The sequence below is a fragment of the Anarhichas minor genome, unplaced genomic scaffold (genome assembly GCF_050575085.1).
Source record: "Anarhichas minor isolate MPS153535 unplaced genomic scaffold, ASM5057508v1 ptg000027l, whole genome shotgun sequence".
Classification (NCBI taxonomy): Eukaryota; Metazoa; Chordata; class Actinopteri; order Perciformes; family Anarhichadidae; genus Anarhichas; species Anarhichas minor.
This window is the reverse complement of record NW_027466473.1, coordinates 21,989,503-22,001,781: the sequence shown is the minus strand read 5'-3', so window position 1 is coordinate 22,001,781 and position 12,279 is coordinate 21,989,503. Positions and strand designations below refer to the sequence as shown.

General features: G+C 46.8%; 1 protein-coding gene across 4 annotated transcripts in view; it reads left to right on the top strand.

Moving 5' to 3' along the window:
• The window catches only part of rapgef6 (Rap guanine nucleotide exchange factor (GEF) 6), a 120,116-nt gene extending 111,323 nt beyond the window's left edge, over window positions 1-8,793 (top strand). For all 4 annotated transcript variants that reach the window (XM_076101889.1, XM_076101890.1, XM_076101888.1 and 1 more), the window contains 5 exons: window positions 69-188; window positions 1,538-1,784; window positions 3,333-3,862; window positions 4,533-4,874; window positions 5,216-8,793. In XM_076101889.1, the coding sequence (XP_075958004.1) occupies window positions 69-188; window positions 1,538-1,784; window positions 3,333-3,862; window positions 4,533-4,874; window positions 5,216-5,238 (1,262 nt within the window). In that variant the 3' untranslated portion in view covers window positions 5,239-8,793. The remainder of the gene's footprint in view (window positions 1-68; window positions 189-1,537; window positions 1,785-3,332; window positions 3,863-4,532; window positions 4,875-5,215) is intronic.
• The last annotated feature ends 3,486 nt before the right edge of the window (window positions 8,794-12,279 follow it).

Here is a 12,279-nt window from a genome sequence, read left to right as displayed (position 1 = left end):
CTTATTATTAAGTGGAATAAAAAGCTCACGTTCACCTCTCACCTCGGTGTCCCTCCCTCTTTCTTCAGTGGGAGGCGTGGTCAAGTCCCAGAACTGCAGCCAGATGAACCTGTCGGGATCTTCGTCGTCTCTGACCAGCGACGCCAGCACGAAGGCCGGCACCGTCAGCCTGCGGAGCTACGGCATAGGTGGGGCTCGCCTCCACAAGAGGGTCCTGCTGATGACCAGGCAGCACAGCCGAGAGAGCAGCAGGGAGAGGAAGAGTCAGACAGAGGAAGAGGAGGAGGAGGAGAAAAGTAGTGAAGGGGCAAAGGAGGAAGAGAAAGAGGAGGAGACGGAGGCAGTTGAGAGAGGCTTGTTTCCGTCAGAGCAAAGCAGAGGGAGACGCAGGCGGCAGAACAACCAGGGTGCTCAGGCAGATGTGAGAAATGTAAGAGCAGGAAGACCCAGACCCCCAGAGTCCGCCATCAGGACGAGGCTGATGTCCCCGTTCAGGGTGCTGAGGGAGAGGAGTCAGTCCAGGGAGAGGCAGGTGGCCGTCAGAAGGAATCTGAGCGGAGAGGAGGGAGCAGCAGAGGCTGTGTCCTCCTCCCCCCCTCTGGATGAGAGACAGAGACAAGCAGAGCAGAGAGCCAAGAGGTCGGTCAGCCCGAACCCCTTCCTCTGGCTCTGCAGGGACAGAAGCAGCAGCAGAGAGACCGTCTGACAGGATCGATGTGTCGAGTCAAAACCCCGGCAGCGAAAACAAAATCAAGCTTATCGTATTTCAGAGGGAGTCGCTGTGAGTTGTTGAGAGGACAGCCTGTTAGAGGGATGCCAAGCGTGACTTGAGGAATAAAAGAGTCTCACGTCCACCGTAAATCACTGACAAGTGACGTGAGGGAGAGGTTTCCACCAGCAAACATTCACAGCAGATAAGAAACAAGACATTTATTTTACCGTTTGTTTGTTCTGAGTTCCGTGTCTTTGTTAATCTTCACCAAACAGACAGTAGCTAAGTATTCACCTTCACCTTCTAACCACAAAGGGACATTCATTTTATAGTAATACTCTAAGACTGAATTTTTCATCCACTTTTGTTGGATGCAGTATTTGATCAGCATGTTGGTTAGTTTCCCTGCAGTCACAGTCGATTTGTTTCTGAGGATATTTGTAATATAAACTGTGACTCGTTTCTACATAATCACGCTGTAGACGTGGTGTGAACTCATCTCTGCTGTGATGTGACAGCGTTGATGGACAGTAAGTACTGTACGTGACTCAGTGTTATTCTGAAGTATTTGCTATTAAAACAGAAACGTCACATCGTCTCCCCACTTGATTGTCCAACATTCCCTTAAAGGAAATGATAGAGCGATGACCCTTTGGGTTAAATAAAGTCATCTCCATTCATTCTGCTGGAAGGTGCTTTAGGTAAAAAGGCTCAACACAAACATTTCTCTGTATTTTCTTTATCGTTTTCTCTCGTTCTGTCTTTGCATCACGTCCCCTTTCCGTCCTTATAACCTGCGTTTCACTTCCTCTCTCCTCTGTCCAGGTTACGCTCTCCTCCCGCTCGGCAAAGCAGACAACCTGTCGGACTCGAGTCACAGCGAGATCTCGTCCCGCTCCAGCATCTGTTCGGTGGACTCGGTGCCGGCTCCCGGCTCTGACGAGCGCTGTAACAGCAGCAGGATCTGTGCTGCTGCTGCTGCAACGACTACCTACACGACTCCTGCACCAGCTGCCGAGAGCACGGCAGCAACGCATGCACACTTACATTCTGACAACCAGCCCAGCACAAGGTGATTCACTTCATCTCATCTGTCTGGTGAGGTTCATTAACTCATGTCAGTCTGTGAAGAGGACCTCATGTGGATACAGGCGGCAGCCTCCGGTTCTGCTGAGTGAAGCCGATCCTGAAGTGCCTTAAAGCTGCATTCTCTCTACTGTCCAGCAGGGGGCGACTCCTCTGGTTGTGTCGACGTCAATGAGAAAATGACACTCCACTTCTTCATATGATATATTTCATGTTATACATATGATATTATATATGCCCATCTATGTTTATGTAATACTAAAAAAGACCTCTTGCGTCAAAACCTTCATTTGTAGTTATTCTTTAATCCTCGACCAGGAAAGAGGCCGAAAACAAACATGCAGAGAGAACAAAACACCTCGCACAACAGAAAATAATAATTATACACGACCCTAAATCACAGAGATGGAGACGGACACGGCAGATCCTCCACAGGATTAAGATCACAGGTGACCGTTGTGATTACTACGAGTCACCAGAGGTCCTCAGGTAAACATGCAAAGCGTCCATCTGGACTTAGAGGACCTGCGAGTGGTCTAGTTGGGGCTGTGTTTATTAGAGACGCACACTCCGGGTGTTCAGATTTTAATAGAGAAGTAAATCTAGTCCGAATGGTGCCAAACTGGTGTGAGGACATATAATGAGGCTTTAGGCCACATGGCCCAAATAATGGCACCACACACACACACACACACACACACACACACACACACACACACACACACACGGCCTGCACCGCTCTTCCAGCTGGATCCCAGTTACGTGCATCCCTCATTAAAACCCAGAGAACAGGAAGTCATAAAACACATCTACTGCCCTCCTCGCTCCTCCTTCTTCTCCGTTAACAACTTATCGGTTTCCACGCAGGCTTTTTTTATTTGGTAAGTAAACAGCACACCTCTTTCCCTTTTTACTGTCTGCCGTTTGTTTATTGTTCCTCCATGATCAGGCCCCTCTGTCTCTTAAAGAGGAGACTATAAAAAATATCTCGCGGACGCAGCGACCCGTCTGCCTCTCTGATATCATATGAAGCTCAGCCGGCCCGGGTTATAACATACGGCTGAGTTTCATTGAGAGGCTTGTTTGTCCGGTGGAACCGTGTCAGTGAATCAAACAGCTGGTTTATGAACGCCGACCTGAGGAGCAGAGCTTCCTTTAAGAGCCGGACAGTGATCCATCACTCAGGAAACACTCTCACATATCTGCTCTGTGGTTTAGTGAAGAGTGTGTGTGCAGACCAGATGTGAGGATATTTTGCTTCCATAACACGTCTTCTTTCAGACTCGAGGAAAGAAAACATCCAAAATACACATTTAACCAACGTTCAGATATTTGTCCTGGAAAATGTGCACATATTTGATAAGATAAGGCCTCATTTGCATATTTCAACTTAACGTTTGCAGAAAACGTGTATTACAAAATAAATAATGAATAATTGCTTCATACTTATTGAAACTCTTCTCTCTCGTTACCTTTACTTTTGAAGTACTTTCACACTAAACACGTCTTCCCTCTCTGTCTCCATCGTCTGCAGCAGCTCCTCGTCGTTGGCTCGAGGGTCCGTCTCACGCGGCTCCACCTTCACCTCCTCCATCTCCACGGAGGAGCTGACCCCGGACCACGCCTCCCTGGACTCCGTGGCCGACAGCGGCCGCGGCAGCTGGACGTCCTGCTCCTCCAACTCCCACGACTCCTTCCAGAGCCTCCCCGCCTCCTCCTGCCGGCCCTGGGACCACGGCATCCACGGGCACCCGCACCTGGGCGGCTTCAAGCACGCGCAGCCTCCGATAGCGGAGGTCGAGGCCGCCGCCGCCGCCGCTGCCGCCGCCGCCGCCGCCGCCTCCAGGCACCACTCCAGGGGCTCCGGCTCGGACCTGTCCAATCAGTCGAGGCAGAGCTGGGCGTCGTCCGGCTCGCTGTCGGACACCTACGAGGGGAATTACGGGACGATAAAGCGGCGAAACACCTCGGAGCACCCCTCCTCGCCCACCGAGGAGGAAGGAGGGCAGAGCACAGAGCCCGTCTACAAAACGGTGACGTCGAGCACAGAGAAAGGCCTGATAGGTGAGGGGGCAGGTTGCGAGTTTGATTCCCTGTAAACACGGCGTGAGCCGGGGTCAACTGGAGGAGTAGATAGTTACCGTCTTCTTGTTTCGTGAGGCTAAAGAGCGGCTGTCCATGTTTTACGTCAGACGTATGAACAGTAAATTAAATCTGCTGCTGATAGTTTTACGAGGATAACAGAATATTGTTATAACTTTAGGGTAGTGGTGGAGGAGTTAAGACAACGCTGTGTCCTCCGTTAGTCAGTGAATCTATCGTCACATAGACTGAGATGTTGATAATCGATCAGTAGTTCTCTGAACGTCTTGTAGCTCCTCTGTTGGTTCAGACAAAGCCAGTGATTCAACACTAAGGTGGATTAATCTGGTGAGATATTGGTTGTTGAGCGATGAAAGTGATCAGTAGTGTGTCCGCTGCAGCATCCATCTCATCAGTTCTTTGTTCTTCTTTTGGTTTCCAACACATTGTGGAGCATGCGTAGTTGTGTATTGCGTTGGAGAAACATCACTTTGATTTAATTTTCCCCGTTATTTTTCTTTTTGTTCCACACGACTCCCCCCACTCCTCCTTTTCAACCTTTCTTTTGCGACTTCCTCGCCTCCCTCCCTTCACCCCTTCACCCCCTCCTTTGCTCCATCCCTCCTTTCTTTTGATCTGCACCTCCATCCAGTGTATTGTGTCACATCCCCCGCCAAGGATGAGCGTTACCGAGCTCCCCCTCCCACCCCTCCAGGCTACCAGGGTCTGGCTCTGGGGGATCTGGGCCTCACAGACGGAGTAGTCCCCCTCCCCAGGCCTCCTCACCTCAGACCTCCGGACTACAGCGTGGCCCTGCAGAGGAGCAAGCTCCTGCAGAGCCCCGGAGCGGCCGGCGGTCTGGCTGAGGCTCGGAGGCTGGCCGGTAACCATCACCTCCACCACCCCCACCAGGAGGCCCGGACAGCCGGGTCCACGCACTCCAGACCGCCCAGCATCTGCCTCCCAACGCAGGAGCTGGCCGAGAGCGAGGACGGTACGCCACCGCTCTGAATGTTTGATGTAACCAGAAGTGTTACAACTATATTACTATTTCCATCATGCTTTCATACTTGAATGATCGTGAATCAGATATTAAATTGCATTCAAAGAGGTCTTCAAGGGACTTTGTGAACCCTTCAGAAACCCTGAGAGATGTATTAAATGACCCTTAATTGACCTTTTTATTTTTTACTTTATTTGTTATCTATTAATTAATTCATCAACTAAACCATATTTGAATCATAACTTCTGTTTCATGTATATTTACTGTCACATCTTTGTCTTTGTAATTTGTCAAACAACCTGCCAAACATCGTCTTCTCTTCTCTTTTACAGATGAGCAAGTGTCAGCGGTGTAAAGACGGAGATCTCTCACACACACACACACACACACACACACACACACAGACACACACACACACACACTCTCACACACACACAGACACACACAGACACACACACACACACACGGACCAAGTGGTGTTGATCAGGCTTTGGACTAAACTAGTAGCCTGCCGTCACCACGCATCAGAGCACATCCTCCAAACACACACACACACACACACACAGCCCTGTGTGATGTCACCGCGGACCACAATGCACCTCTCGACGAGTCATGTGACCTCTCCTCTCTTCTCCAGGCTTTTACAATCATCTCTTTTTAAAACCCGTTTCACAAAACAAAAGAAGAAAAGAAACTTTTTAATAAACCTCTTGAACGAAGCCGAAAACGGTCGACGGACGTCAACAACAACAACAACAACAACAACAACAACAAAGGGAATCTAAAGGAAGGAAATAGTTTTGACAAAAGAAGAAGAAGTCGGCTCCTTGCAAACAGACCACCATGTACCTCCATTTTGCGCTCTCAGCTGGCTTTCTTCGAGGTGTTTCACATTGTTTTTACAGTTTCACGATGTTGTACAGTGATTCTTTTTATTATTTTCATTTCTGAGGTTTTGCAAAATTCTTATGTGAGGAAGAGGAGGAGACAAAAGGGATAGAAAGCGACGAATATCAGCTCATTTTTGTTTTGTTTTAGTTTGTTTTGGCTCAAAATAACATGAATGTAGACGCGTAAGAGACGAGAAAAAAACCGAATTTTTCGATAATTCTTTGGGGTCGTTATGGGCCGCTGTCAACCTCTGGCACTGATGATGTATATTTACATAAACACCATCAGCTCCCACACAAACAAACCAAATAGAAATGTTTCTCGCTCCTGAAAGAGGAGAACTGCTGACTCAGCAGAGAGCTGTTTGTGTTTACTTCCTGTCCTTTTAGTCTAACAGACAACAAACGTCCTCTCTCAGGCTTCACGTCTCCGCCTCGCTCTCACTGCTCGTTGGGTCAGAGGCCTCAGCGGCATGCTGCCTCCTGGATGTTCCATAGAACTCTATTATTACTCGTCTTTAATGAGCTGAAGAACAGAATGCCTCGCTGCTTCCCGTAGAGTAAAAACAAGTAAAGTCGTCGTTTTATCGCAGCAGCTGTAATAAAACGATAAATTAGCACTGTGTGGTCGCACACACACACACACACACACACACACACACACACACACACAGCAGGATCATGTGCATAAAGACAGAGGACAGTGTTTACACAGCTTGTTTACAGTGTTTATTTTACTAGTTGTGTGTTTTGAATTACGAGCTGAAATGTTAAACAGTAGAACGCTTTAGGTTCGTTTGAACTTGTACATTTGTTCATAAAGCAGCAGGAATATGAGATGCAGCATAAACGTTGACTCTGGGCCCCCAGGGGCCCTCGAGCATCGGCTTGTTTGTTGCTTCTTATTTAAAATAACGAGCAACAAAAGGAGTCGTCGGGTAAACGTATTCTAACACCTGCGTCTCCATTCCATGTTCATAGTACATTTTGTAGAATATTTAAAGGATTTGCTTGAAAGAAATTGTCTATTTGTATTGAAAGCAGATTTGTACATTCTGAGTCCCGTTTGTTGTGATGGTGTCTCTGCAGCGGGGGGGGGGGGGGGGCGTCCTGCTCCCGTCTCCTCTGTGATGCTTCTGTTTCTGTTGTTCTGCCACACGAAGACTTGAAAGGATTACTGCTAATATATTACATGTCATATACATATATATATATTTTTGTTTTTTTCTCGGTAAATTAGCGTCGTGTATAGATGAGAGAAGAGAGTCCTCGATACATTTTTAAATATTTTGTTATAAGAAATAATCCAGTTTTGTTGTTTTCACCCTCACGCTCTGCTGTTGGTGCCGTTTCTGCTCCTTCTACACCAGGTGTGTGTGTGTGTGTGTGTGTGTGTGTGTGTGTGTGTGTGTGTGTGTGTGTGTGTGTGTGTGTGTGTGTGTGTGTGTGTGTGTGTGTGTGTGTGTGTGTGTGTGTGTGTGTGTGTGTGTGTGTGTGTGTGTGTGTGTGTGTGTGTTCTGGGGCGGTCTGGGCGTACAGCGCATGAGGAACGGCTCAGGAGTCTTCTTCAGAGCCCTGCTCAGGTTGCAGCATTGATTGCTCCGCCTGCAGGAAAGCTGCCGCCGGTTTCACGGCACGAGGATTTTATGTGTTTCTCTTAATGATATTTTATCCCCGTCTGATTGAACCAACACGCCGCTTCCCTCTCGGCTCTGTCAGCTCCGCAGGACTGTCGGCCTCTCATAGCGTCCTCCGCTGCTGTAGGGTTCTATATGATCAGAGTCCTCACTGTGACCCTCACCTCTCACACGTCTCTCTTCATCTGAACCATCTCGACAGTAGAAACACAGACTGAGAGTCAGAAAACTGACCGTTCTTCTTTTTGCACAACTGTATTCCTCCGATTGTTCACCATTAATCAGTGTTACTGCTCTGCATGGACGGCCCAGATGTTGTGAGCAGGTTTATTTACTTCCTGATGTTGCTTTGAGAGCGAAACATTAAGCAGCACGTTAAACCTTTGTGTTATTCCTCTCGTGCTCCGTTAGCACAACACAACGCTTCATATCTTCATTTTGTTTTGTTTGTTCTTTCAGGGCTGAATTTAATTTAGCAGCTAGTCAGCGCCTCCAGGTCTGGAACCACATAAAGAAAGTCATGTCACGAGTATCCTGGACAAAATAATTGTCATTCACGATAATTTTAATATTTCCCTCAGATGATCTTCAAAAGATGCTCTTCAGACTGAACTGAAACCTACTGGAATCACCTCACTTCAAATATTCACCTCACATCGTTTTATAGGAAAACAATCAAGCAATCTTAAAGATAGATGAACATAAATCATAAATAAATAAAGTAAATATATAACTAAAAACAGCAACATTGTGAGTCTGTCTTACATGATAATGTATTTTTTTAATCATGCACTCATTTTAACACCGCTTTTTCAAGTCACTCGTGACAATATTCACAACAATCCACTTATTGTGTTTTAGACACACTCACACACACACACACACACACACACACAGTAGATGTGTCTCTGGATCTGCAGCGAGCGGCTCTTTTGGCACCGTGAACACAACATGTCAGTGTTTTTATATAACGACCCAAAACTGGAGAGGATGAACTCCCCCCCCCCCCCCCCCCCCCGCTACCTGGAATGCAATAAGGGAGATGTGAATGAATGTGTTGTGGACTTTGTTTGTTTTCTGGCATTACAGCAGAGATGCTCATCAGTGAGCTCCAGGTGGTGAGTGGCTGCACAGAGAGGATCGTCCGTCTGTGGCTCTACGTCTGCTTCTCTCACTTCTTCTCATAGCTGTCGTAACTTATGTCTTTTAGAAAGACAACATGATTTTGCTCGTACGCTTTTTATGTATTTTTTACGAGTGATTGTAAATAGTTGTTATATTTTTGTTTAAGAGAATGTTTAAAAAAGGAATAAAAAAAATACCTTTTGTTTCTCCAAGTCTACTGATATGAATTTGGACAATGAATAAAATGTTAAGCAGAAACGGTTTTGTGTCGTTATTCACCGTTGATACTTTGTTACTGCTAGTTCTCTAAACCAAACCTGTGTGAGGAGCTTTTAACTGGTCCTGAACCAGTCTCAGTGTAGTCCTGATCCTCTATCAGACCTCCATCAGAGAGAAGATGGTCTGTTTCTATAGAGTTATTCTTAATGCTCGTCATCAGAGCCACCGGGTCGGATTCTGGTGAAACCAGATGACATTACTTTTCAGCCAAATGAATCCCGCGTCTCGTCTTTGGGTCTGAACCTTACAGGAGGATGTGTGGCCGGTTCTTGTCGGCACAAAAGCAGACAGTATTTAGTTGTTGTTGTCGTATCCACTTCCTGATACCTTTGAGCAGTAAATCCTCACATAAAGGAGGAAGGAACCTTAATCTCTCCTCGTGTCCTTCAGACGACCTCGGTTTCGTTCGGCTCGACATCACGTCTGATCGGAGAACAACCCGCTGAGCTCAAGGTCGGGTTCCTTTTATTACTCGCTAAAGGTTTACTGTCACACAGAGGGACAGGAAGTCATGCTGGCTGCACATTGTACATTTCTACCTTTAGCCGTGTGTGTGCTGGATAAATTAAGTTAAATTTCATATATATGTAGAAAGTATATGATGACGATTAAAATAAAGTTTAAGATGAAACCAAACACAAAGATAGTTGCATGTAAGTGACTAGTAACTGACTTTGACTCTATCTGAATCTGTGATAAAGTTAGAATGATGTGTGATGGAGTCGGATCAGGGGGGCGATGGTGTGAGGAGGAGGAGGAGGAGGAGGAGGGTGGGGGGGTGGGTGGGGGTGGTAACCAGCACGTTTTCAAAGAGCTGGTCTCTCCACTTCAGAGAGAATATTCCAGAAGGATGAGAGAAGTGAAAGTTGAGCTCCGAGTGGAAACGAGTCGGTGAAGTTACACACAGCTTCAATTATACATCACAAAGGGCCAAAGAGCCCCACTGGATGGCAGGGAGGAAGTACGAGGAACTGTAGCGCTCGGGTCTCGTAGTGTGTGTGTGTGTGTGTGTGTGTGACACACACACACACACACACACACACACACCTCTGTTTTGACTTTGAAGTTGTGACTTTGTCAGGAGCAGAAGCTGAGAGCAGGAGGGTGGGAGAAGGGAAACTTCACCACCTGAGGCTTGTGCACACACACACAGTGGGGGGGGGGGGGGGGTCGGTTTTGTTTTAGCATATTCCTGTCTAAATGAAAATTTGTAAAGCAAAACAGTTTGGGAAAATATTCTGTCACCTGTACAGTCTCAGTGCCCTTGAGCGCATTCGTGTGTATGTGTGTGTGTGCGTGTGTGTGTGTATGTGCGCGTGTGTACGTGCGCGTGTGTGTGTGTATGTGTGTGTGTGTGTGTGTGTATGTGTGTGTATGTGCACGTGTGTGTGTGTATGTGTGTGTGTGTGCGCGTGTGTGTGTGTATGTGTGTGTGTGTATGTGCACGTGTGTGTGTGTATGTGTGTGTGCACGTGTGTGTGTGTATGTGTATGTGTGTGTATGTGTGTGTATGTGCACGTGTGTGTGTGTATGTGTATGTGTGCGCGTGTGTGTGTGTATGTGTGTGTGTATGTGCACGTGTGTGTGTATGTGTGTGTATGTGTGTGTATGTGCGCGTGTGTGTGTGTATGTGCGCGTGTATGTGTGTGTGTGTGTATGTGTGTGTGTGTGTGTGTGTGTGTGTGCGTGTGTGTGCGTGCGTGCGTGTCTCGTTTTCTGCACGATCACATGAATACGTTATTTGTCCTGAAGTGTTTTTCTCTCTTCATGTTTTGTTATTTTACTGAATGAATGAAGTGAAGAAGATCCTCCAGAGATTTTGCACTTCCAGTCCTGGTGTCGCTCCTGTCACCTCCATCCAATCACATCCTACCAAGAACACACTGGATCCTACACTTCCCACAATGCAACTCTTGCGTTAGACCCTCCCTGCGTTACCTGAAGAACAGTTTGTACGATGTGTTGTCACAGAACCGTGTGAGATGACGGAGCTTCGTGTCTTGTTCGACTTTGCTGGCTAAAGGTTTTAGGTTTGTTGCTCTGTGACGTCGTTTTATTGACTGGAGGACAACGTGTCTCTCTGTCCAGGTCATAGTTCAGTCAGTGTTCAACGAGTCGGTAGGAGGACAGGTGATGTCCGCAGAGTCGTTATTACACTTCAGTTTGACTAACGACTCACAGGACTACGGAGTGACTAACGATTCACAGGAGTCACGTAACCAATGACACTAGCGACTCCCGTGACTATCGACTCACATGAATACGGAGTGTCTAACCTGTCACGTGAGTCATGTAGCTAAAAATAGTAGCGACTCACGGACTAACGACTCACGTGACTATAAACTCGCATAACTTCAGAGTGACAAACGAGTCACAGGAGTCACGAAACTAATGGCATTAACAACTCATGTTACTATCAACTCACGTGACTACGGAGTGACGAACCACTCACTTGAGTCACGTAACTAGCGACTCATGGGACTAACGACTCACATGACTACGCAGTGACGAACGAGTCACAGGAGTCACGAAACTAATGACATCAACGACTCACGTTACTATCAACTCACGTGACTACGGAGTGACGAACCACTCACTTGAGTCACGTAAGTAGTGGTCAACTAATCAACTAACGACTCACATGACTAAAGTCACGTGACTTCGGATTGACAAACGAGTCACGAAACTAATGACACTAGACTAACGACTCTCATGACGAACGTCTCACGTGACTACGGAGTCACAAAACGAGTACCGTGAGTCACGTGACAGCGGTCTCCTGGATGAAAGTCCTGTGTGGACTATCTCGCTATTTAAACTTGGTCAGTTGCTCTGAGCGTCTGTTGCTCAGGAGCACTGACCAAGCGTTGGTATTTAAAGAGTGGAGTGAGAGCAAGTTTCAAATCTTCCTACTCACCTGTTTTAATTGCAGTTCTCTTTAAAAATAAAAGTGAGACTCTGGTTAATTAGCGACTCCGTCTCTTAATCACTTTTCAGATCTCGCAGCAGAAGCTTTGTTTGTTTTTTAAGAAGTTAACACTTCTCCCGTTAGCTTGTTAGCAATGTGTGAGAGAAAGAGTGAGAGTCTGTAAAAGTGGATTAAATGTTTCATATAGCTGTGATAACAAGAAGTATTACACATTCAAAAGTTGAGTAAAACATCTGCTCATTGATATTTTTAGCTGCTCGACAGGTTACTTTGGAATAAACCTCTTTGTAGTTTGAATGTTGTCCCCCAGCTCTTTGTCACCGCTCCTCACATCCATTACTTGGAATTGTCACCATAAATAAATACATTTTTAAAAAGCGCCAATGTGCCACTTTTGCTGTGCTGCAGATTTTTCTTTTCTTTTTTATCAATTCTCCTCGACTCCCCGGCCGTCCTCTCCGGGCCGGTTGCGGGGCACGGTGTCCCGTGTTGAGCAGCGCCCTCCAGGGTCGCTGTGGCCGTTTGTCACCCGTCCT